This window comes from Myotis daubentonii, chromosome 1, assembly GCF_963259705.1.
Source record: "Myotis daubentonii chromosome 1, mMyoDau2.1, whole genome shotgun sequence".
Classification (NCBI taxonomy): domain Eukaryota; kingdom Metazoa; phylum Chordata; class Mammalia; order Chiroptera; family Vespertilionidae; genus Myotis; species Myotis daubentonii.
In genome coordinates, this window is record NC_081840.1 from 135,342,358 (window position 1) to 135,369,996 (window position 27,639).

Here is a 27,639-nt window from a genome sequence, read left to right on the forward strand (position 1 = left end):
AGAGAACACAGCAGCACCAATTGCCAAATCAAGGAGTCCAATGAGCCTGTGGCCCCTCCTATCTCATCCCCCAAGACTTTGAGAGCAAAGCCCTTCCAAATGTCAAGCTTAGGGGAGCTCTGCATACCTGTGAGTGGGGCCATGTACACAGCTGATTTGATGGGAAGGGTTAGGCTGAGACTAGTGCTCACCTCCTAATCATAGTCTATCCCACGTTCAACGTATGGCACTTCATGTTTCAGGAAACTTGATATTCCAGGACCCACGAGGCAGGCAATTATGTCAAATAGAATTTTATAGCATCTTTCTTCCCAGGCAGGCGAGTGTATTCTGTCCCTGTTAGGGTCATTATCTGAGCCACGTTTTGCCAGTATTGATACTAGGCTGTGAAATATAAATAGCCTGCAAAACTGGTTCTCAGCGGTTTCAGTATTTTCTTTCTGCCCTTGATATATTTTATTAGTTCTGGTAACACAAACTAAAATGAAATTCCAGGCTCTGCTCAATTTTTTTTTTCCAGTTTCTGATTGTCTCCTTGAGATACAGAGCACATTCATGTGGCCCTGCCCATTTACCCTCCTGGGGATTGTATACATCAAACCACAGCAAATAACAAAAGCATTTTATGGGGGTTAAGGACATCAAGAACTAAAGTTTCAACCCTGAGGCACACACTGGCCAGATTGGTATCTACAGCAACTAAATTAGCCCATGCTTCCTTAGGAAGCCCAAAGGTTTTCATTAATTTCTAACATAATCTCAGGTACCAGAGCCATTGGTTTAATATTCAGCAGTTTTCAAAAGAAGCTGCTTATGGATAATCGCCATAAGGTCAATTTTATTTACATAGCTTACTGACACTATGAGCCCTGGCCACTGGGATTTTTTTTTTTTCACATTTTGGCTGCAGGTTCATATCCAACTTCCTAGTTATTGCTGGGCTCTGGGATAGTTGACCCCATAAGGATTTTGGTGGCCTGTTTTTCTAGGGGCAGGTATTCGGAGCAGGTGCAAGTGGGATAGATCTTGATCTTTCCAATATAAAAAACTATTCATTGAGATGTCCTTGCTTCCAACCAACATTCACTTAAATTTCAGCAGGAGAATGAATCCCATTTCCATGAATAATTTCAAGAAAGCTTCATATTGACCTAGGAGGTACGAAGCTTCCATGTTAGCTGAGCAGATTGGACACACATCTATCTTTCCATTGATAGGAGGTATTAAAGAGGATTCTTCCTCCCTGTTCAGAAAACCTTGTGGATTTGATAAGAAAGTAAGCATTCATTGTTATAATCAGAAGTTTGTCTATAAATGGACTCTTTACATAAGTGACTTGGTGGCTTAGAGTCACTCTGTACCCTTGCATCTTGAAAGTATTTTTCCAACCGTATTTCTGGTATTCCAAAAGCACTGTGAATATGCTCATTAGGAAACTCTCTAAGATTTTTTCTGTAATTTAAAGCCCTAATTTCTTAACCACTGCAAGGGTTTGGCATAAAATTAAAAGAGAAACTGTTTCCACAAAATTCTTTATTTATTTTATTTTTTTTCTGGAGAATTAGGTACTAGGATTTCTTTTCTGTGGATTGTTTTAGGTAAAGATTTATTTTTTCAAAAATAATTTTAATGTATTTTTAAATATAGAAACAAGACAACTTTGTATAGAATGCTGATGTTAGGAAAACTTTAAAAAGTAGGTCTTTTAAAGAGCTTGGTTGCAGAAAATATTGGAGGCATAGATATATTACTTTTTAAAAGTAGTACATACACATAAGAAATGAAAAATGATAAGGGATTACTCCAGAGGTTTATTTTTGGTTTTGTGTAGCCATCATACTATGAACCCTTTGCTCTTAGGTGCTCAGATATGCGCTGTATGAGAGCTCTGATCATATAATGGGGCCAGAGGCATGCTGGGCTGTGGCTGCTCTCCAAAATCCCTCATTTTGATGGAATCAAGAATTTCTTTTAATATGATTTCATGGTAATTTTATTTAGCATCATTTTTCTAAGATAAAAAGCAATGGATTATTGTTTTAAAAGATTGTCATACCTTAAGCTCCTTTAGCCCAGAAGTTTCCCTGAATGAAATTTCACAGTTGCCATGTAGTAGCACAGGCTGCAAAAGAGAGTCTGGGCCAGCTGCTCCTGCGAGCTATTGCTCTCGCCATACATAATGCACTTAGCTGTGTCTTTTGCACTCATTGTAACATCTTTTCACAGTACTTACCCAAATCTCTCCTATGGAGATGTCATAATGTGAATCATGAATGTGTTGTCACAGTGAAACATATTGTGGATTAGGTATAGCTTGTATAATATTTCAAGGTACCCTACTGCCTACATAATATTGACAGATTGGTAAGCACCCAAAAAAGTAATAAGACCATGATTAAGAAGCTGAAAGAACTAAGAGAATTATGAAAAATAAGAGAATAGCCCTGGCCAGTGGCTCAATTGACTAGAGTGTCATCCTGTGCACTAAAGTGTCCTGGATTTGACTTTCAGTCAGGGCATGTACAAGAGGCAACTGATTGTTTCTCTTTCACATCAGTGTTTCTCTCTCTCTCTCTCTCTCTCTCTCTCTCTCTCTCTCTCTCTCTCTCATTAATAAAAACCTTTTCCTGGGGTGAGGATTTAAAAAAATAAGAGAATGCATAAAACATCAGGAGAAACACTAAATTATCATGGCTGTAGAAAAGCTAAAAGAGCTAAGAGGAAAAATATATGAGCTACAAAATGAGATCAGTTACAAGGGAAACTTTAAAAGGAAAGTTAATTTATTGAAAAATTGTATCACTTGATTTTCTTCCATTACATGCTTTAGCTTATAAATGGGTTAGGTAATATTCCATAGGGAATGTCCTGTGTCTGTGTGTGTGTGTGTGTTTAAGCCAAAAATGGAACACTAACATTTTGAGCATTTATAGTTTAACTTTACTTATCTTTTAAAAAGAACATTTTGACATTATCTGCATAAGATTTATGAATTTTGAACAAGTTTGTGCAAGACTTTGTCCAAAGCCTGTTGGTCCCCCAAAGGACATTAATACAAAGCAGAATTTATGGGCTGTGGTGTTTCTTTTTAAAGCCAAGGAAAGAGTTAGTTCTAAAGTGAATAAAATTTCAGACAAGGAGCATTTGTATTTTAGTTTTATTTTATTTCTGGACTTAAGTTATTGGCAAGATTTAATAGTGGGCACAGATCACTTTAGCAATGTATAAAAATCTTTTTATCATACTGAAGAATTGTACTTTTAACAGAATATCAATGCTATGTGCCTTAAACCTTGAAAAATGTCAGTCACAGAAATAACAAGAAGACATAGAGGTTTAAAATTAAATGTTACACTTTAAAGAAACATATCAAACTTTCTTCTCTTTCCTCCTATCTTCTTTCTTTCTTTTTTTAAAATCTTTCCTCTTATCAACAAGTCATAAACTTTTCTTGGAATGCAACAAATTAAACACATTTACGTAAGATCTTAAATATTATCTAATCTGTACTTAATGCCTTTTAAAGCTGTTGTTTTTTCTATCATCATAACTAAAACTATCCCCACACAGCAGATTGCTTTGATACATTTGATAATTCTCGCAGTCCTCTTTGTGTCTAAATATTGATCTGCATCTTATAAAGTAGTAAAAACTAGAAACTTGAAAGTCTCATCAGATGAGAGCATATTATATTTGATACTATTCCATTTCTGTGCATGATTTATGTTTTAAAATGTCTTCAACATAGTACAAAGAAGGCCTCGATTTGATAGACTTTTCAAGTATATGTATATACTTGTTTTTGTGGCTTTGAGGCTCTACTTTATGGTGTCTTGTCCTATATCATTAATTCCTCTTATTTGAATACACAATATAAAGCTAAAAAGGCTAAATATTTTAATTGTCCTGTGTGGAGGTGAGGATGTTGTTTGGCTTTTGGGTATAAGTGAAAGAGCATTAAGATAATCCTTGGTGTGGAATAAAAGTCTGGGTCCCTCCTGACCTTTCTGAGTATTCTCCCAGCTTCTAATAGATTCTATTTCAGGGACCGTTTCTATTGATTGTTTTCTCTTTGAATGAACCACACCTTTCTGTGAATTTTTGTTTGAAACTGGACATTTGAACCTAATAATGTGGTAACTCTGGGAATCAAATTATTTTCCTACCTCAGGGTTTGCTAGGTTTGGTTATTGTTTTGTTGTGTTGTGTTTTTATTGCTGCAGGCTGTCTCTGTATTGAGGTTCAGCTTGAAGTGTAAACTTAAGGTCTTCTCAAGTCTATTCTGAGCCTTTCTCTGGGTGTGCACTGTCACTTTTAAATTTTCCCCTTATACATAGTTGTTTTTGAGTGTTCTACTTGTTCATATCTGGCTCCAAAAAGGGGAAAATGACAAAAGTAAAAGGGGAAGCAATAAGAAGCTTGATGCCTCTTTTTATCTTTTTTAATGTTTTTTTTATTGACTTTAGAGAGAGAGAGAGGAAATATATATAGAGAAATATCAATTGGCTGCCTCCTACACACCCCCTTCTGGGGATCAAGCCTGCAACCTGGGTATGTGCCCTGACCTGCAATCGAACCAGCAACCTTTCAGTGCACAGTATGATGCCCAGCAAACTCAGCCACACTTGCCAGGGCAGAAGAATGCTGGATCTTTAAATCCCTTGGAATTCAGTCAACCAAAGGGGAAGAGGCTTGCAATCATGGGGGAGGTGCAACAACAATGACTGCCTGTCTTTCTGTGTGCACCTCTGTGATCAGAAGCACCAATCAGTGATCAATACACATGCACAGCTGCCTGTCACATGGTTCAGGGGTGAAGAATAGGTGGCTACTACTGTGCTAAGAGCTGAAATTGACTGAAATTAACCACAATTTATAGTCTAAGGCTAAGCCTTACCTGGTAAGTTGAAGGCCTTCAATATAGTCCAGAGTTCCAAAATAGCTATGGGAGACCAGCGATTTCCAACCTTCTTCATCTCATGGTACACATAAACTAATTACTAAAATGCCATGGCACACCAAAAAATATATTTTTGCCACTCTGAAAAAGTATATATATATAGTTTTGATTCATTCACACCAGATGACTGTTGTTGTATTGACTGTTGTCATTATTTTTAATTTAACAATCTAAGGGAAAAGAAGTCAAGTGTCCCTGACTAAATAGTCAGGTGTTGAATGTTTTAAAAATTCTTGTGGCACATCAGTGTGCGTGCCCCAGCACACTGTTTGAAAATCACTGTCTTAGACAGATTCTGCCAGTGCAATTGTTATCTAGGTGGAGAGACAGAGTCCTGATACTTTACTGCCGTCTTCCCAGAATTCTCCCAGTAAATGGCTTTTTATAGAATGAATTACTCTTTACATTTTACATTCTTTCACTAATGAATTTCTGCTAGGTAAGGGAAAGCTTTAGGGTTTTAATCTTTATTTGATTTGGAGAAAGATTACTGAATAACAATAAGGATCTCAAGCAGAGAATACAAACAATAGCAACATCAAAGGAAGGGTGGGAAAATTGGGGAGGTCAAGTTCCTTTGATTTATCTAGAATTCTGTTATTAGCATTCACCACACATTCTGATAGGCAGTCATATTTTTTGTATTAAAATTTTTTTAAAAAGAAATTGGTGCTTATTGAATGAGATTTAATAGACAAAAAATCATTAAAACATAGAGGCAAATGGTGAAAATAACAAAGACATAAATTGGTAACGAAATTATTAGGAATCCCTGTTCTAAAACTTCTATGACTCTTAATGAATTTTCTCACTCAAAAATACCAGTTTTATTTTGCACTAAGATACGGTTACCTGCTGCACATAATTTAAAAAGATCTCTAGATGCCCGTGTAGTCATCAAAGATTGCAGACTTTTAGAACAAGATAATACTTTATAGATTACTTTTATTTGGTTGATTGACTTTAAGTTGGAAAGTTATTACTTTAGAAATTCAGAAATACCTCTCTGAGAATGAGTATTATGGTGGAAATCATCTCAGTAAGAATTAGAGAAATTTGTATTGCTCTGTGGCATAGTAGGATATTTTTATATGCTGTGTGTTCCCTTTAGATAGTGATAAAACTATTTGAGGGTCATTTAGCCTCCATCTGTTATAGTTTTAAAGAGCATTTCAGTTTAAGACAGATTTTGAAAATTATCCTTTGAACTTATGCAGACTTTCTGAAAATGCCTGTATAGTCACAAAAAACATGTCTAATACTCTTCAATTTAAAATTTCCACAAGAAAATGAAAGAGGAGTTTTCTAAAAGTAATCAATTTTCCCATACGTAAAAGGGCCAGTGGTTTAATGAGAAAAATAAAAGTTAAGGTTATTATATAGTTAGAGTTTTAGATTTTCTGAAGTACTTTTAGAACAAAGGCTATTGATCTTGCTTATTGAACTATAAATTATAACACAATTATAAATATAACTTTAATCACTAATAGTATGGATTTTTTTATTGCCCAAATAAAGAGCATCTAACTTCTAAAATGGGTGTTAAGGAAAAGAAAAGTTGCACAGGAAGAAAAATAAAAATATCCAACAGTACTTTACTTAAAATCTAAATATTCCTTCTAATGAAAATTCACACTTAAGAGTACACACCTGAATGTCCTGACAGCTGTGTTGTTCTCTCAGCCTCCACAGATGACAGTGCAGCCGAGAAGAAAGGGGGAGCCCTGCATGCTGGCCTCATTGTTGGAATCCTCATCCTGGTCCTCATTATCGCAGCAGCCATTCTTGTGACAGTCTACATGTATCACCATCCAACATCAGCAGCCAGCATCTTCTTTATTGAGGTAAGTTGCAAGTATTACACATACAACCATGCTAATTTACAAACTCTCTCCACTTGCTAACATCACCTGTATTTAATATTTTGCACATTATTTCTCCATTTTGCAGTTGGGAGCTGGCTGATTCTCTCTCTCTCTCTCTCTCTCTCTCTCTCTCTCTCTCTCTCTCTCTCACACACACACACACACACACACACACACACACACACACACACACATTGATAGATTGCTTTCATGTGATGAGTTCAGTTATCTCATCTCAGGAGTTTTTAAAGAAATAACCTATCTTGCTTTTCACAGATCTAAAGGAAAATGGAAACCGTACAGTTTTGTCCTTTTATACCCAATATGTTAACCAGCTTTTCTCCTGATTCTAGAAGGAAATGCAGCATATGCTGGAGGCTAAAGAGCTTTTCTTAAGTCAGTTAATCAATAAATGCTAATTAAGTTCTGGCAGCATGCAAGTTACTATCGGGTGGGCCTGCTCTCAAAATGTTCACAAACTGTTCCGGAAAAATAATAGCTTTATATTATAACAGATATAACAATAATATAATGGTATGGGCTATCACAACTTTGTGTAATGATGTACATTTTTATATTTATACTAGTGGCCCGGTGCACGAATTTGTGCACATTGAAAGGAAATTAATTAGAAGAAATATTTTAATATCTCTATTCGCCCTTTCTCTATAATAGAAGTGTCAACCAAATTCACGATTGACAATGACAGATCGAAACACACACATGTGAATGGCACCAGCGAGAGCTTTATATATATTGCACATGCATGAGTCAACCTAGCCTTTTACAGATATAGAATGAACTTGCTTAATTAGACCTGCTTTCTGATTTAGCTAAGCTTTTTCCAGCCCAGTGAAGCACCCCAACTTCTCTTTCGTGTAATTGTCAGCAACACAGCAGTAAATATCAACACAAAGCAGATTATTATTGTAGATCACGCAGGGAGAACAAGGGGTAAAATATTTAGCTGCAGCAGTGTTTGACTGTATTCTGCACAGTGAGAAAACCTAAAGTCATTTTCAAGGTCCACCATTTCTTACTTCTTTTCAGTCAGGTCAAGTTTCTAAGCTTTCTAAATCTACGTTTTCTGGCTAATGAAAAGAAAATAGGATTCGACCAAGTCTCCTATCTACCTACTCCAGGACTTCTGCTCTGTGAGGATAAAAATAGATGAGGCATAGGAAAATGCTTCACAGACACTTGGTTAAAGTGTAAAATGTTTCCACCTGGCTATAAAGCAAGTCATGTTCCTGGACTGAAGAAACTGCAAGGAGTTTCTAGTCGCTAGGGAGAGGGAACTGGGCATTGCTATGTGATGTCATTACCTGGACAGACACTTAGCATATTAGCCTTTTATATACATAGACTAGAGGCCCGGTGCATGAAATTCATGCACAGGTGCAGTCCCTAGGCCTGGCTGGCAATTGAAGCATGAGCATCTGGTGTGGAAGGGCAAGTCCCAGATACCCTCTGGGCCCTGGGCAGCACCTGGGCCCCCAAGCCCCCGCGCGCCCTGCCACCTGAGTTACAGCGCCCGAGTCCCCACACGGAGATGTGGTGAGCACGGCTGGATGCTATGTTCCGGGGCACAGCATGGGCCTCTTGGCTACCCAGTGCCATAGCACGGAAGTTGGGCAGGCAGCACACTCTCTCCTGGTCAGCCTCGCAGACTGGCTCCTGTGCGAACCCACGGGGATCCCGACCGGCTCCTGAGGCCCCAGCAGTTATGGCCCAGCTCACCCAGAAGAGGCCACGTGGGTACCGGGCGTGCTCCTCATTGGTGCCTGGCACCTGAGCACAGGAGCTTTCCTGGCATGTAAGCCCTGACATCCCAGGGGAGGGTAACAGGGGAAGTGAGAGTGAGCTCAGTGGACACCCCACATTCTCACCGTACCTCTGTCCCCATCACCCCCGCCCCCAGGTAGCCAATGAGAGGTCACAGCATGTCGCCAATGCCCATCATGTTCCACGCTTCCCCCTGGTAGTCAACACACATCATAGCAAGCAGTCAAACTCCTGGTCAAACTCCCGGTCAAGGGAACAATTTTCTATTAGGCTTTTATTATATAGGGTATAGATGTGTATGTGTGTGTGCATGTGTGCGCACGCACACACACACACACACACACACTCGTACAAACACAAAATATAGCACCATGGTGAATCAGTGTTGTGTTCCTATGCATGGAATATAGATTTGGAACCAGTGCCCTGGATCATTCAGGTGAAGGACCGTGGTCTGAGTATAAAGGGCCACAACCAAATCCTATTGGCCAGAGGCCTGAACTGGGAAGGCTGGAGCCCATAGGATAAAGTCAGGGTGACCAAGTCACCTTCTATCTTCCAGATGAGTGAGCTTACCTAGCCCCCTCTATGTGCAGCTTTCATTCTAACATCTTAATAGCCTCACTGCTCTTCCAACACCAAATAAATACTAGAGCAATAAAGGAAATCTTTCCCTTCAGAGTTTCAAACATGTCAAGTTTAAATATTTTTTAATTCATAGACTGATAAACAGAAAGGTTCCCTAGAATTTTGTTCACTTGTTGAATAAGAAATTATAATTCTTTTAAAAGTACAGAGTCAAAATTACCTTTGTTTCCTTTAAAAAAGAGAGGTGAATGAAAATACAATTAAATAATTGCTCAGAAGCCCTATATGGCTCTCTACTGTCTATAGAACCAAGTGCAGCTTCTTTAGGTCGGCATTTAAGGCCTTGGAGAACTGGATCTTGCCCATCTTTTCAGTCTGTAACCCATGGCTCCCCAACTTCAAGTTGAGAGTGCCATCAGATTTCACTCTTTGCTCTTCTCCTTGCACACCCCAAATTTTCCCTGCCACCAAGGCATTGCTTATTCTGTTTCCTCTACCAAGAAAGCCCCCCACTTCCACCTCAGTTCTTGAATTTAAGATCCAAACAGTCTCCAATGCCATGTACCCTGTATGCTTCCCTGAACCATCTCTCTTTCTGGACAGCTGGACATAATCTATTTCTCCTCTGAGATTCTGTCCATTGTAATATGATTGTATCTTTCTCCTGCGTTTACTTTTCTGTTCTGTATTAAAGTAAAGTATGCACATGATTTATTGCACCCTACAGACTTCTAAGTTCTGTAGGATTTGGAGTAAATCACTTAAGTTTCTTTCAAATAAGAGGTATCCCATTAATATTCCTGGGGAAAACATATACTAGGGCATTTCAAGATTACACTAAAAATTTACATATGACGTATTCTAGAACTAGCATCTTGTTTAAAATCATAAGAACGGAGAAATTATCAGGCACTGCACTTAGTTGGAAAGCTGTTAAGTGTTGTTAATGTACTGGATTTTCACAGAAGGAAGTAGAAAGCTTCCCTGAGGTCATGAATGCATGCCTCAGAGAGCTGACAAGTGACAAGCTGTAAAGCTTCAGCAACTAACCAGACAACAGGCTGCTGCTGTAACCCCTCAGATGTTAAAGCCTTTTAATACACTGTGCAGGGTATTTCTGACATCGTAAAAAGGAAGATACTGTGAAATATCTGATGGTGACGGTACGAGCGGAAAATTGCACAGTGAAAAAGACCCACTTTACACAGCAGCCCTGCATGAATAAAAAATGAGACCATAGAATAGTGAAAGCATTTTTCTGGCATTTGCCTTTTTTAATCAGTCTTATTGTTTTATAATCAGAGCCTAGATGTCCATGTGTTTGTGTGAATACTTACACATGCGTGTATTTATAGAATGGTTAGAGCTAGAAGGACAAATAGAGATAATTTGTTCCTCTTCCCTCATAACACAAAAGAAGAGACCACGGCTCTGAGTGGCAGAAGACTTCCCCGTCAAAGAGCCATAGCTCTGGGAAGACTGTCTGGTCTTTTCACACTCAAGTGAAGCAGAGTCATTCTGCAGGTTCCCAGCTTTTCCCCTCTTAGCCTTTTTTCCTTCCAACTGAGTCAACTATCAGTGTCTACGTAAATCATTACCTCTGACACCCTGCTGTCCTCATGCAGTTCACAGGGGCTGCTCAGTGGGTGATTTTTGAAGGTGATAATTATAACTTTACTATTATTCAAGCTGACCCAGGTTTGCAAAACAAAATACAGGTTCATGATGACTGCATAGTTAGTGAAATAACAGATCTATGAATTTGAAGGCTTTGAATAACCAGTTATTTTTTAAGATATTTTTATTGATTTCAGAGAAGAAGGGAGAGGGAGAGAGAGATAGGAACATCAATGATGAGAGAGAATAATTAATCAGATGCCTCCTGCATGCCCTACACTGGGGATCCAGCCCACAACCCATGACCTTCTGGTTCATGGCTCAATGCTCAACCACTGAGCCACACTGGTCGGACTGAATTACCAATTAAATGAGAGTTATTTGTGCATAAAGAGATGGAATGCACCAATATTGTATAAATTGCTTTTTTATCCCATATTATACATCTAAATTTTAAATAAAATTCATGTACTTTTTTGCATTATGAAAACAATACCTGTTCATTATAGAAAATTTTCAGAAATGTAAAAAGAAGAAAAAAAGAGCCATTTACAGTCCCAACATGCAGGAACAATCACTCTTACTATTTTAATTTGTTTTCTTTTGGAGTTCTTATATGCATAATTTGATATTTGCCCATTTAATATAACTGTGATGTCACTGAAAGGCAAATTGACATTCTTTCCTTATCAAATAACATTTTCCTGTTTTACTAGCTCTTTGTAAACATCTTTATAATGGCTGTATACTATTTCATTCAGCATTCACTCCGTAGCTCTGCATTGATTGCCTTTTATGCTAAGTGGCAATTCAGAAAGCACTGAGGGCTTAACATGGCCTGTTAAGTAAGAGAGAAGCTTATTTCAGCCAATTTAAGATGTGTATTAGTTTCCTGTTGCTGCTAGTAGCTTAAAGCAGTACATAATTATTACCTTACAGCTCTGGAAGTTAGAGTCTACAACAATTCCACTGAGTCAAACAAAGTGAGAGGTGTCAGCAGGGCTGGTTCCTTCCAGAGGCTTCAGGCTTCAGCTGCTAGAGGCTGCACACATCTCTTGGCTCCTGGCCCCTTTGCATCATTCCAACGTCTGCTCTGTCATCACATTTTTTACTGCTAACTCGGAACCCTGCCTTCTTCTTATAAAGCCCCTTGTGATTGCCTTGGGCCCACATGGATAATCTAGGATAATCTCCCTACCCCAAGGTCCTTAATGTAAACACAGCTACAAAGTCTTCTTTTTGCCATATGAGGTACCACTGGCAGATCTGGGCAATTATGACGCGTGCATTTTGGAGAAGCCGTTATTTTGCCTACCACAGATACATCAAATGCAATATGCATCACACAGTATCCATTACACTATGACCATAAGAGACACCCCAATTTCAGTGATATTAGATGTGATCCAATCTGTATCTTGTGTAGTTCACAATGAAATACAAACTGTACTGAACACTTGCAGGAATTAGTTCTTGTGCTAAACACTGTGTATACTCTGATACAATTTAATGACTTTATCTTCCAATGCATGTAAGAAGAGTTCATGCAACCAATTTAGTACTGTGGAGCATGGAGCTCTTCTCACTCTTTGCTATCATAAGCCCCATCATGAACATAATAACGGTAACTGTAATTTTATTAAATGCACTAGTGGAAGTGATTTATACTTATTAACTCAGTTAATCATCACAAAGACTGTGAGGCACTAAGATGATCTCCCTGTCGTATATGAGGAAACTGAGGCACAGAATTTAAGTAACTTGCTCCACATCATGCAGTTAGGCAGTGGTGGAGTCAGAATTTGAGGCAAGGCCCTCAGGAGACCATATCCTTAACCACTGGGCCATGTTGCCTCACTGTATGTAGAAATACAGGAAGATGTATACCTGTGGGCATACATTGTGTACTTAGAATAGATTCCCAAAAATAGAATAAAAGGAAATAAAGAGTTTAAATGTACTTAATTAATGTTGCCAAAATGTGTACACCAATTTACATAGCTACTGTCATTAGTGTTTATTTATAGTGATGCTAAAGACAGTGGCCATTATTTATGTTTTGTTCTTGCAGAAAATTTGGACCAATTATTATATATTTTGTGGATACAATACTTTTCCTCAGGTGAAGTGTTTACATGGCCTTCAGCTTTTAAACTTCTTGTTTGTAGATAGGCAATGGGATAAAGTGAGAATTAAAAATCTAATCTAGGAATACATTCTTATATTGAGTTCTAAGTAAACATGACTAAATGCAATAAAATAAATAAAAACCAAGAGAAAAGTAGATGAGGATGAGGAAGCCTTGATAATAAAGCAAATCATCACCCGATATATTTTATATTAAACAATAACTGAATTAATTATTTATATGCCGTGTATTTATGTACATGATAAGGTACAAGAGCTCCATTTTCCTAAGACATTCAGTCTTTATCTGGCATAACAGTCTATTTCATGAACTTATCTTCTGTATTCCTCCATCATCCACTTCAGATCTTACATTGAGCATTTTTTGGACATTTTAATAAATGGTTTTCATTTCATGTTTATGTCTGGCTTTTCTCAGTAATTTTTTAAAAAGACATTTGATTTTGACCCAAATTTACTCTGTTATGCAAGAGCAACTAACATGCTTTAAAATCTTTTTTTAAGTTTATTATCTTGAAACAAAATAGGAAACATTCAAATAAGCATGTCTCCCTTAATTTTTAATAGATTTTGATGACACTCTGTCTTTAATTTTTTAGAAGAATTAAATATGCCTTAGGTTCTACATTATGTTTGATGAACATTCTATGATTTATAATAAATTTTAGTGTTGCATAACACTAAGATTTTTTAAATAATATACATAAAATGTAGCCTAAATGAAGGTAAAGAAAATAATATTAAAAAGCAATAATCATATAAAAAAAATCCCGTGGAAGTATTCTATGTGAACTATAAACAAAATAATTTAGACAAGCAAAATTAGAAAAGAATTTATTTTCAACACTGCCCTTGACTTTTCTTAGTATTTTAAATAATAGCTGGTCTTTAAACATTTATGTACAGATTTGATTGTGAAACCCTATATAATAAAAGGCTAATATGCAAATTGTCCCCTCGGGAGTTTGACCAACTGGGAGTTTTACCACTCGTTATGACGTGCGCTGACCACCAGGCGTCGGCACGGAATGAAGAAAGGCCCTGGCCCTGGCCAGCAGCCACCAGACTCTAGTCTACACTAATAAAAGAGAAAGATGCAAATTGACCATACTTTCTTGACGCCCACCAGCCAATCAGGAATGAGTATGCAATTAACCCAAGAAAGATGGCGGGTTCATTTGCATATGCAGGCGCTGAGCGGCCAGGAGCAGGGCAGGATGCTTGCGTCGTCACCATGGAGACGACACAGGCATTCTGCACCGCCCCAGCTGCTCCAGGCCTCTGGGCAGTGTAGGAAAGCAGAAAGGCAGCCCCATGCTGGAGCGAAGGCAGAAAGGCGGCTCTGCCTGGAGCAAAGGTGGTGCAGGTAGCCAGGGGAAGGAAGGCCCATTCTTGCACAAATCTTCATGCGTCGGGCCTCTAGTCAACACTAATAAAAGAGAAAAATGGTAATTGGCGTACGAGCTACCCTTTTTATTGGCTAATCAGGGCTATATGCAAATTAACTGCCAACTAAGATTGGCAGTTAACTGCCGACAAGATGGCGGTTAATTTGCATATGTAGGCACAATGCAGGGAGGCGAAAGGGAAAGCAGGAAGAAGCCCCCTGCCACTGACAGTGATCGAAAACCCAAGCGGGAGCTAAGAGCTGGGGGGCAGGGCAAAGGCGGCCCTGGGGCCGCCTTTGCCCTGCCCCCCAGCCATGATCGGAGAATCAGGTGCCTTTTCCGCCCTGGCCAGTGATAGCAGGAAGTAGGGGTGGAGCCAGTGATGGGAGCTGGGCACGGTCGAAGCTGGCAGTCCCAGGAGCTAGGGGTCCCTTGCCTGGGCCTAAAGAGAAGCCCACGATCGTGGGGCCGCTGCAGCTGCGGGTCCCCGCTGCCCGGGCTGGACGCCTCAGGCAGAGGCGTCAGGCCTGGGCAAAGGGCCGATCCTGCGATTGGAGGATGATGGGGGTCAACGCCTGAGGGCTCCCAGTATGTGAGAGGGGGCAGGCTGGGCTGAGGGACACTCCCCCCCCACACACACTCCCAGTGCACGAATTTCGTGCACCGGACCCCTAGTATTAATGTAAAAGAAGAGAAATGTCTATGACCCTAATGATCAAGATGATCAATACCTTAAAAAAATAGATGCTATGAATAAAATATTGGCGGGTTTTGTTGTTGTTTTGAATAACATAAAAGTAAAAATTAAGAATTCTCATCTTGCTGCAGTGGCTGCAAAATAGTACTGGAAGCACCCTCAGAGAAAAAGGAATCAGTTCTAAGAACTTGTTTAAAGATAGTAGAGAATAAAGCAAACATGATAGGAACACTGCCTCTCATGTCTGAGGAAGGCACTGTGATTTCAATGGCAATGGAGCTTGCCTTTACATAGATTGTAATTCTTACCCTCAGGATTGGAGAAAATACAGGCTATAGAGCTCTGTTGTCAATGCGGTAGCCACTACCCCTATGTAGCTATTTAGCACTTGAAATGTAGCAAGACTTGAATGAGACCCATGTAAAATACATGCAAGAATTCAAAGTTTGAATAAAAAAGAATATATAATATCCCACTAATTTTTATAGTAATTGCATGTTGAAATGAAAATAATTTGGGTACATTGGGTTAAGTAAAATATATTACTAAAATTAATTTCACTTTTATATCTGGAAGCTAGACACATAAAATTATGTATGTGGCTCACAATGTATTTCTATTGGACAATGATGGTTTATAAAGGAAACCTTGTAGAGAAGAGAAGATTAGAAATTCTTATTTACTCCATATATTTTTTAAAATACATTTTTATTAATGATAGTATTACAGATATCTCCATTTACCCTCTCTTTTATCCTCCTCTTTCCAGCCCCTACCCAACCCCCTAGGTCTTCACTATCTATTGCCCATGTCTATGGACTATGCATATCCTACATAATAAAAGCCTAATGTGCAAATTGACCGAAAGGCAGAACGACCAGTTGCTATGATGCACACTGACCACCAGGGGGCAGATGATCAATGCACGAGCTGCCCCCAGATCACAGACCCCAGGCCAGCCATGGTGGGTGCCATCGGTGGCCCCCCTCATTGCCCCACATCACCCCTCAGAGGGAGGCCGACTGGCAATGGTGGTGGGGGTGGCGGGCAGCAGGAGGCAGGGCCAGCAAGTGGGCAACACCAGGCCAGCCAAGGCAAGTGTCAGCGGGGGGCCCCCAATCACCCCACCAGTCACCCCACAAATTGGCCCTGATCACCAGCCAGACCTAGGGACCCTACCTGTACACAAATTCCATACAGCGGGCCTCTAGTAAGTATATAAGTTATTTGGTTCATCTCTTCTCAACCCCCCACCTGACATAAAGGTATGTCAATCTGTTACAGACATTTTAATCATGTTAATTTTTTCCAATCCATGAACATGGTATATGCTTCCATTTGTATTTTCCTCTATTTTTTTTTTTTGCAATGTCCTATAGTTTTCCAAGTACAGATATTTTACCTCCTTGGTTAAACCTTGCCAAATTCATTTAAAAGTGGAAAACCAAGTGATTTTCAGCACGGGGAAAAGAGGCTATTAGAAGCATGAGGAAAGAGATGGCTGACAAAGCTATCTTATATACTGACCAATTAATTATTCATTCAAGTATTCAAATTTGTTGAATTCCTATTATGTAGCCAGTTACCCAAGGTACAGAGGCCAATAAAAATAGAAAGGAGGCAATCCTTGGCCTCATGGAGCTTGCATCCTAGTAGGTGAAGACAGATGATAACTATATTAATCTAGGTATGGATTAGTAGTTGAATGTTTAGTTTTATAAAAGAAGCAGTCTTCATAAAATGCTTGAAGAAAAACAGTTATCTTTTTTGAGCAATAAGATATTATTACTCAAATAACCAAGGATATAAGAGTCTGTGATGGCATTTGTGCCTAAACTTGGCAATATGCTAATTAGATTGGGAGATCTTCCAGACGTCCTTCCAGACGAAGACATGGTGGCAGGGCTGAGGCAGAGGTAGTTAGGGGTGATCAGGCCAGGAGGGAGGGCAGTTGGGGGTGATCAGGTCGGTTGGGGGGGCAGTTGGGGGCAAGCAGGCCAGCAGTGGGGAGCAGTGGGGGTGATCAGGCCAGCAGGGGAGAGCAGTTAGGGGTGATCAGGCCGGGGAGGGTAGTTGGGGGTGATCAGGCTGGCAGGAGGGGCAGTTGGGGTGATCAGGCCAGCAAGGAGGGCATTTGGGGGCAAGAAGGCTGTCAGAGAGGGCAGTTGGGGGTGAGCAGGCTGGCAAGCATAGGGGTTAGAGGTGATCAGGCAGGCAGGCAGGTGAGCAGTTAGGAGCCAGAGGTCCCAGATTGCAAGAGGGATGTCCCAGGGATCAGGCCTAAACCAGCAGTCAGACATCCCCCAAGGGGTTCCAAATTGGAGAGGGTGCAGGCCGGACTGAGGGACAACCCCCCCACCCCAGTGCACAAATTTCATGCACCAGGCCACTAGTTTGGTAATAAGAGAGATTACAATTATTGCTGTTATTATTATCATTTCATCTTTAGGATTTTTTATAGAGTTCTGGATATATATTTATTTAAAAAGTAAATAAAATATAAATGACCACTCTCCAAAACAGTTACTTTTCCTGAAGGACAAAACAGTTTTACTATTCTTAAATTGTGTGTGCTGATTTGAATTAAAAATTGCACAATGGTTTTAGCAATAAAACCTGTACATAAATGTCTAAATACCAGTCATTGTTTATACTATGCTTTAAAATTCTTGCTATTGCCAGGGGACCAAAATATCTGTCCTTTGGTACAATTGCCCAGTATTTTCTATCAGCAAAATCATAGGATATTAAAGCAAAAAGAAAGCTCAGCATCCATGCAACCCAGGGATTCTGCGACTTTTCTTCAATAAAGTTTATGAATTCTCCAAGTATCTACCACAGATACATTCCTTGGAATTTTATATTTTATCTTAAAAACTTGTGTGAATTTTGCATTACTCTATAATATAGACACATTTATTTGATATTTTAAAAAATCCCTCCCACTCTTCTACCAAAGTTAATATTCGGAAAGACAATTCTTATCTCTTCTGTAACTTTAGTGCATTCCAAGCACCCCACTTATTGTATAGTTCTAAATGCTATAAAATCCAGATAAATTCAAACGAGCAGAGCCCTCCATTCCTGGAACCTAAGTGGGAAGTGTTCTTTCTATATGTTTGTTGGAGTCGATTCCAATAGAGAATTAGAAACCCAGAAAGGCTAAAACTCTGCTTGGGTCATGTGACACCCAGTTTCAGAGATGAGACTTGAACCCAGAATTGCTTATTCTGGACCTGCAAGATTTGTTGCTACAGCAATAGCATAACAGCAGTCTTTTGAGCAGTTTACCACTCAAGGGATTCCCCATCCCAATACATATTTGTGGAGAACAAGAACCCATGGAGAATATGATTAAAGAAAGACAGATAGCCGTGGCCTCCGCTTTTCCTGGCAATCAGTAGTTCTGCCAGGAGAGAAGCCAGAAAGGAGCCAGGCAAAGACTTCAAGGTTCCTGATGGGAGGGGAAAAAAGTGTTTACTGAAAGTCTGGCATTTTGCTTTGCAGCTGCTACATGACTAGCACTTGGGAGTCAAGAAGATCTGTTGCCTTACCTATAGTAAATACAGAAGTTGTTTCCTAGATCTACGAATCCTTATTTTTTTCTTGAAGTCACATGTTTTTTAATAAGAGTTTTCCCTGCCCTAACCAGTTTGGCTCAGTGGATAGAGCGTCAGCCTGCGGACTGAAGGGTCCCAGGTTCGATTCTGGTCAAGGGCATATACCTTGGTTGGAGGCACCTCCCCAGGAGGGAGTGTGCAGGAGGCAGCTGACCAATGTTTCTCTCTCATCATTGATGTTTCTAACTCTCTATCCCTCTCCTTCCTCTCTGAAGTCAATAAAGATATTAAAAAAAAAAAAAAAGCTTTTCCTTTAAAGTATTCCTTAGTCTTATTTCAGTCTTAAAGAAAACTCAAGGAAAAATTTATTGGTTGAAACGTAATATTTTTATTTTTTAAAGGAGGCAAAAGATGACATTCACTTTTGATGAACTACTACAAGGAAGGAATGATTAGGCTAAACCTTACTCTGAAATAGTTTGACACTCTCCTTAAAGAAGCTATTTAATTAGATGGCATTTTTACAGAAACATAGTAAAATATAAGGGAAAAAAGGGGAAACTGGTTTGATTCTTAAGACACTGGATTTCTGTGGTTTTCTTTTCTCTCTTTATAAGATGCTAAATTTAATTCATGTACATCCCTGAATGTTTTGATACATCAGTTCAAGTTCATGGTGATTATATATATATATATATATATATATATATATATATATATATGATTTCTTTTATGAATGTCATCTTGTAGGTAACATATTTTAATTTAAATTCCTAAAACTAAAATATTGTTTTTAATTTAATGAAATGTTTTCTTCCCTTCATTGGGAACAACTATTAAAACTACTAAATAAAATCTTTAATACTTCACTGAGTTCTCTGCTCTAATCCTTCTTAATTACTATTCCCTAACTTATTATTTTTAATGGTGCATAAAGCCATGAAATAAATTATTTATATATATATATATATATATTATATATATATGAAATTATATATATATGTATATATATATAATTTCATATATATATAATTTTACATATACATGAAATATCTGCAGGGAAGTTAGTAGATGAAAGATCCAAATGAATAAATACATAAAAACTTGCAGAGCTATAATTCACATGAGCATCTGTAAGTACATGTTATATGTTTTAAGTGTTCAGATCCTTTCCTCTGTTACCTCTTTAAAAGGAGATTATTCCACTTACAATATCAACTGTCGAGTAACTTCTTCCTTGTGACTTTGGTAACTGTTCTTTGTTAAAATAAATACTTAAGTCATCCTGTTTGTGGAGACAGGAATAGAAGTTTAATTTTAGCAGTAATTATTGCCACAATAATAATGAATTTATTCAATTATAAGATTATTTTTCCCACTAATTCCACATACAATAATTTTTTTGGCAGAAATACAAAACAGCTAAAAATAAGTTGATTATTATGACATGCTTTGTTTTATAAATAATACTAAAGTGATTTGTGATTGGTAGAGGATTAAAATTTTGGATTTTAGGTCCAGATGTTAAAAAAAATTCAGAATCTAGAGGATAAAAATATAAGGAGATGTATTTTAAATGACAGAAATATTCACACTAATTGTAATTCTATTAGAAGAGATTAGCCAAAGGTACTTTTGCAAATAGAGTAAGATTAGTTTGCTCTATTTTCTTGAGGTGATGACTTTATAAAATCTTTCTTATATAAACAAAATCATTTTGATTCAAAATTAAAACCCCTTTTTATATTAGTCAGAATTATTAGTTATATTACTGCCTTCTCTCTTTCAGCTAATTATAGCATTTATATTTTAATGAAAAAGCCATTCATCTGTTCAAAAAAGCTTTTTATGAACACTGACTCTGTGCCAAGTGTTGTCTTTGCCAAAGACTTTGAAGGAGAAATGATACTTGTTCTGTTAAAAGAAGAAAACTTTTTCTTTTATAAAAAGAAAAATTTATGATAGTTTTTCAATATCTTAGTGCAATGTAAAGTTCTATGGTTCTAATAAGGAGTAATCCTATTTTAATTTTATATATTTTGTTTTACATATCAATTTATGTCACACGTATTTTTCCTTAGTTTTTCTAATTTCCCTTGAGGTTGACTTTGAAATATATGTAATTCAGTAGCTTATAATTGTACTTGAATCTCAAATATATACAAGTTTGATATGGAGGAAATTTGATGTAGAGGAGGATAAGTAAAGAACATTGAATTTTAGTGAGAAAAGTAATATCAAAATGTATAATTTAGTATTTGACTGTCAAGTTAAAAGTGTAACATGTTTCCTGAAAGACAGGAAGGCATCTCACCAAAGTGTAGGGTGCATTCTGCACCCTATGCTTGTAGGGGAACATGGCCAGCCTAAAATGTGTTCAGAGGAGAGAGATTAAGAATATGAAGGACCTCTGATCCATGCAGGAAATGGATGAAGGAAAAGGAAATTTCTAGCACAGATAAGTATAAAAGGAGGAGCAAAATAGCTCCTCACCAGTTGTTAATTGGCTGTCACATGATTGAGTATTTGACTTGATCTGGATGGATCTGAGGGATGGACACAAGGTTCTCTGGGGAGAAACTATGAAGATATGAATATGGGCTCAATAAAAAGACTTTCTAATAATCAGAGGCACTCAGAAGTGGCACTCAGGCCAGTACGCAGAGCATATTTATATATTATATAGCAGGTTGAGCTGTAATTAATGCATTTAAGGTTCATTCTGTCCCTGTAAGTGTAGGATGTTCTTGTGCCCTCTCCCAAAGTTGAAAGATACAAAACAAAAGCAAAGCAAAATAGAAGTCATGACTGTACATGCTTGCAGTTTTTGAAGACATCTCTTTTTTGAGTAACACAAAGTGAAAAAATAAACGCATACCCACACAGCAGGGAAGACAACAATTCTCCTATCCAGAGAGTATAAGTATTTATGCAGCAATAACCTAATATTGGGAAGGAGCACCAACTTTGCAACTTTTAAGGAAATTCATATTATGGCTAACGCTTTAGATTTCATGTTCATGTCTCAGAATGGCAAGCAAGACTCCAGTTTGTCTTTTGTAAAAAGTCTGCATAAAAACAAAGGCTTTTATCAAGAAAAGAACTGATTGTAAAGTGCTTTAAACAAACCTGTCCCAATGAGGGGATACATGAAACAGAAGAAAATAACATAGAACCAGATACCAAGTGCTGCTTTTTCCTTTCTTCCACAGTCCTTTCCACAAATGAACTTTTTAAATCTTACTAAGAAGAGAAGTTGACAGTCAAATACATATGCTTTCTTTATATCAGTAGGAGAAGCAAAGCATTCTTGGCATTTTCCACTTAGAAATAAAGTCCTCTGTGTTTTGCATTCTGTCTTCATGCCTTTTCTTTCTCTCTCCTAAGATTTAAACTATTTTGATCACTCAAAATCACTTCTGTTACTATTTCCTTCTTTCACACTCTGCCAAGGAGCCTTCGGGAATTTTTAAATAATGTGTATTCAAACATTTTCTGAAATTTAAGTTGGCATTTACCACATTTCTATGTTATTTAACTCTGTGGTCCTTTGTGTCTTTATATTATAATCACTACTGATGGACAAAGTGCTTTTTTTCTTCTCATTTGAAACTCTCTTGTGCTGATAAATTATGCAGTTGAGTCACATTCCAAAGAGGTGCAAATTTGTTTTCCAGACAGGGCAGGGTGTAGATCCCCAATCTTTATCAGGAGGAGCTGAGAGGAGAGATTCAACCAGTTAACTTTCCTCTATGAATCTCCTCTTAAAGGAATAAATCATTATCTCTGACTGACCTCCAAATTATAAAGAGACAAATAAATATGCCTTGCCTTGCTGCCTTTATAAGCCTACGATAAATACTCATTCATTCATCTCAGCAGATAGGATAACAATTGCCTATAATGTTTTTCAGTGAAAAGTGGGTATAATAATAAAGTATTTTAAGTAAAAGATTTTATAGTTAATAAATGATATAGTGTCCAATGATATAGTCTTCAAATGATTAGTGTCTACTCTTAAATTTGATGACATAAACGATTTTATTGGGTTGTGCTATAATGTTGTGATTAAATATGGATTAAAGCACACAACATTTTAGGACAGAAAACAGTTGACTACCATTGTTAAGTCATGGGTAAATAGAGCTTAATTTGCCAGCTTTTGTTTGACCTCACAATGTGAGAAGCACATAGATGCTCAGATACAAGGGACTTTATGAGAACAACCTCTTAAGGAATACAGCCAGTCGTGCCGTCACACTAACTCACATTAGACTTTTATTAGAACATTTATGGCCAGAGTAGCATTATCTTGTCTTTTAACCAAGCCACTGTGCAGCAACAGACTGGCCTGTAAATTCATTGCAAATTACTTTTCCTCAGATTAAATTGCCTATCTAATAGCAAATTATTATTCTAGTTTAGTAGAAAACAACCACTGTGGCAATGTGGTTCAAACAATCAAGAGGTACTGCCAAATGCAGTATCAACATAATATTATGAGCTAACGCTAAAGAAGACTGGAAATTTCTCAGCTTGTATCACCGGAAATCAATCACAACCAAAGCTCCTATTTATGCAGTGCAATTTGGTAGATGTGATTAATATCACAGGGGTGTAACTAGAGTAAATCTAATCCCAGTTTGCCTAGACTGTCCCAGTTTATATCCGCTGTCTATTACAATTGTTCATAGTTCTCCCACTCTAAAACAATGTCATATGGTCACCCTGTGTGTAATCATATTTCCCAGTTTATTATATATGTGGACATATAGAACATACAAACTGTAAAGCCAAATATCCACATATGAATAATAAAACAAACATCAAAAGTATAAGCAATGCTGAATAAAGAGGGCAGTTAAATACCATAAAATTCTTAAGAAAGATAGATTAATCAGGGGGGATTTGGTTTAAGAGGTAGTGTTTGAACAGTCTTGAAAAGTGTTATGCTCTGCCTAAGCAAAGAAGAAGAGATGACATTTTACATGGAAGAGAAGTACATGATTTCAGAAAAGCATTAAGTCGAGAAAGGACAAGAGGAATCAACTTATTCAGCTATATATTAATATCTATTGACAGGTATATTTTCAAATATAATTTGAAAATAGAAAGGGGGTGGAGAAAGCTAGTAGAGTAAAAGAATACTTGAGCAGAATTAGAAGGCTGTATCAATAATCCATGTATGACTTGATAGTTGAGAGCTGAATTAGGGTATCCATTGAATGGGGCTAATTCAAGAGCCACATGAATGAAAAAGATAGAACTTAGCAATTTTCACTTGCATGAAGTTTGTGTCTGAAAGTGCTTACAACCAATCATCTTTTATTCTTACCTACTTCCCAATGAGGTTTGTAAATGTAGACATTTTATCGCTGTTCTACAGATCAGCAATTGAGATTCCAAGAAATTAAACAGCTTCCAACAACTCTGTAGCTAATTGGTGGTCAAGGTGTGGAGGGTGTCCTGATTCTCTGCATTGAATGCATGAGGTGAAGAAGAAAGAAGGAAGGAAAAATACAAAATCTGAGCAACTGGGAAATTTGTTTCCTGGAACAGAATTAGAAATGTCAGAAGACAGAGTTCGTTTAGGAATGAACATGAGGGGTGGATTTTAAGCAGATTTGGTTTGAGCTGATGGTCAAATCACATTTGTGCCTTAAAAAAAAAGCACGGGGGAAAAGGAATGGATGAAGGTGAGAATATAATCAAATTGAAACCCAATAAAATAAAAAAGAATGCTAGGGACAGAGAGAGATTAGTGTTTGTAGCTAAACCTTAGGACATGTTAACATTTAGTGTTTATAAACCAGGAAAGGAGGCAAATTGAAGAGGGAAAAAGAAATAGAAAAGGCCCAAGGGAATAGACCAGCATAGCAAGCCAGCAAATAGGGACTGAGTCAAGAATGAAGGGTAAGCTGCATAGTGAAGTGCTCTAAAGAAGTCACAGAATAAGAGGGAAAAGGTACCACGAAATGTCTGAGACAATTCAGGAGAATGAAAGGTGACTTCTAATCTATATGTGAAGATCCGGGAAGCTTTCTTGTAAATAATGTGAAATGGATAGTGTTTGGATAGGCAAACATAATGAAGTGAACTATAGGACAGATGAATGGGAATGTCACAGGCAAAAGCTCAGAGCGGGACACTCTGGGATATGGGCATGGGACCAAGAGAAATATGGTTTGACAGTGTTCTGAACCCTCACTGTGCACCTGACTGACCTGAAGAATATTTTTAAAAATACACCTGAATAGTCCACAGCCAGAGATCCTGAATCAGTTAGCTGAGATGGGCCTCAACCTAAGTACTTTTATTTTAATTTTTAAACCTCCCCCGGTGATGTTATTGGTAGTGAGGCCTGTGAAGCACTCTGAAAGAAAGGCTCTGAAAGAAACTAATGGACACTAAATGTTTGCAATGTATGATTAAAAGATGTTTCTTCCCAGATGAAAAAAAAAGTACTTAATTTAACAGCTAATGGAAAAGCACTTAATTTTTGTTTTAAGAATATTTTCGCTTTAGAAAATCCCTTAAATAATATGATGGCTCTGTTATCCTAGTGTGTAGCTGTTCTCTACATGCTCTGGGACGATTCTCATCTCAGACATGTGCCAGCTCTGGGTTATGCTGACTAATTCTTCAGGCTCATACACAGGGCAGTTCGAGAATGAAGGCAACATACTAATGGCAAGTAATCGCAAGCTGAAGAAGAGGACAACAAAACAGCTTCCACCTGAAGAAGAGCAACCACTTTCAGATGAGCAGAAAATGCGTGAAAGGACACTAGGGCTTTCTTCACACGGTAGTTATTTCTGGAATTCTTGGCCAGCCCAGAAGACGACAAGTCCATCTGAGGGTTCTTTTTAAGGAAAAAGTGACCTATGATCCATGATGCAAAGAGGCACAACCACAAACAGGAGTAGTTTCTTTTAATTAGATTGCAAGTTTGCCTGGCCAGGGCCCCACAACATTGTGTTTCCGCATGGAGAGGGTTGCCACATAAAATAGAAGACTCCAGACAAGTTGGAATTTCAAATTTAAAAATGAGTACTTTTTTAGTATAAGTGTGTCCGATGAACTATAGTTTTTAAAAATTAGTCACTGTTTACCTGAAATTCAAATTTAACTGGTGTTCTCTATTTTGCTAAATCTGGCAACCCAGACATGTAATTTGTTAAAACTGAAATAATAGTCAACACAAAATAAGGAGAATAGAGATAGTTGGAATTTAGAGTTATATAAAAGAAAAAAGAATCCCTTTTCATGAACAAACTTTATCAAAGCTAAACACGAAAAGGTTAATCCAGCTGTACAAGGAGGGTTCAGTTCCCATGAAGGCCCATGGGAGACACAGGAAGGTCAGAGTTCAATACCGTTTCTTCCACTCGCTTTTAAAGACGTTCCTCTTTGCAGAGACCTTAGACAGTCACCACCCTTGCTATTCAAAGTGTGTGTGTAGTGTGGACCAGCAGCAGCAGCAGCACTGGGGCCCTGTTTGAAATGCAGAGTTCCAACCTGCCCCCAGACCGGATGAATCAGCACGTGCATTTTAACAGGATCCCTTGTGACCTGTATGCGCAGCCAAGCCTGAGAAATGCAGATTTAGTTCTGTAGTTTCCAAAAACATGCTCTGAGAAGGTGTAGGGTCCACAGGCTCCCTCATGGCTCAGGAAGAGCATGTCAGCAGGGGCTCCTCCCTCCCAGTGAAGGGAGACCTACTCTGCACAATCTGGTTTGGATTACAAGGGAAGATTTCAGTGGAACAAAGGGTCTGTGACAAACACTTTTTGAATTTAAAAAGAAAAGAAGTTGAAAGACAATCATCTAGTTTATTTCATTTTCCAAATGGGGAAACTGAGTAACAAAGACATCATGTGACTACCTAAGTCCTCTGATGGGGACTAACAGATGCTGTTTCAGTCTGGTCCCAGCTTCCTTCTACGACCCCCTGTTCACTGAAGAAGGCAGCACAAAACACCAGAAGTTTCCAGCCAGCTGCTTGTCAAGTGTCTTCCAACTGAGCCTTGAATTTTAAATCTGGTCCATTTTCTTTTACACTCATGCCTAGTAACTTCCTTTCAAAGCTCATCTAACCCAACTCAAAGGCCTATTTGCTTTGCTGACTGAGCTCGAAGAGAAGTCTCCAGCTGCAGTTGTGTGTACACTGCTAACTGAGGGTACCCTGCAGGTTTGTTTATGTATATTTCAGCTAATTATCGTGCCACAGACCATTGAGACAGATCTGGATGACTGTTCAATTAATAGTACTGAAGGAGTAATTAGGGAGAATACCTGATTGCGCAGCCCACCCAAGCCGGCATATCAATGTGAACATTGACTTCTGAATGTAATTAATCACATAAATAATTCTCCAGCATGAAATTAGAGCTCACCCACGCATTATGCCCGCTAATGTTTTAAGGCATTACTTCCCGAATTTCTGTCATGAGTTCCGCTACACTCTGATTTGAATTTTTCAATTTCAGCCTACATCCTGCCCTGCTAGCAAGTGATCCTGTCTCCCCGATCAGTTTCTGCAGGAATGTGAATTCGCTGTCCTAAAAAGAAGTCAGATTTAGACATGTCTAAGCCTTGAGAAAGACATAAAAATGCAGACTTGTGACCACAACACTTTGTGGCAGTGCTAGACATCAGGTGTCTAGACCCCCTTGTCCACTAGATAGATGCCTCATGTTATAGCATCAACTTCAGAGATTTTTCCCTCACAGAGAACTGCCCCCATTATTTTCTTTTATAAGGAAACCTTTGAAGGACTGAAGATTATCGACATAGAAAAGCATTTCAATTAGGACTAATTTATATAGGTTTCCCTTAAATTTAGAAATCCTAAAAGTTCGTGAAGAGAGGCAGGAGGGACAATGATCAGAAGAACCACCAGACAGAGGCATTTTTAAATCACTCTTTTTCCCCCAAAAACGTTAAAGGCAATTATCTCAGACAAGCCGATATAAGGATCCTAAGAGTTTAGAGGACAAACCCTTAGATAATATTTTACAAGTGAAGGAAC

The 27,639-nt window shown here is 38.2% G+C and overlaps 1 protein-coding gene across 2 annotated transcripts in view; it reads left to right on the forward strand.

Moving 5' to 3' along the window:
• The window catches only part of PLXDC2 (plexin domain containing 2), a 425,945-nt gene that overhangs the window by 385,178 nt on the left and 13,128 nt on the right, over positions 1-27,639 (forward strand). For both annotated transcript variants that reach the window (XM_059660677.1, XM_059660673.1), the window contains one exon: positions 6,644-6,804. In XM_059660677.1, the coding sequence (XP_059516660.1) occupies positions 6,644-6,804 (161 nt within the window). The remainder of the gene's footprint in view (positions 1-6,643; positions 6,805-27,639) is intronic.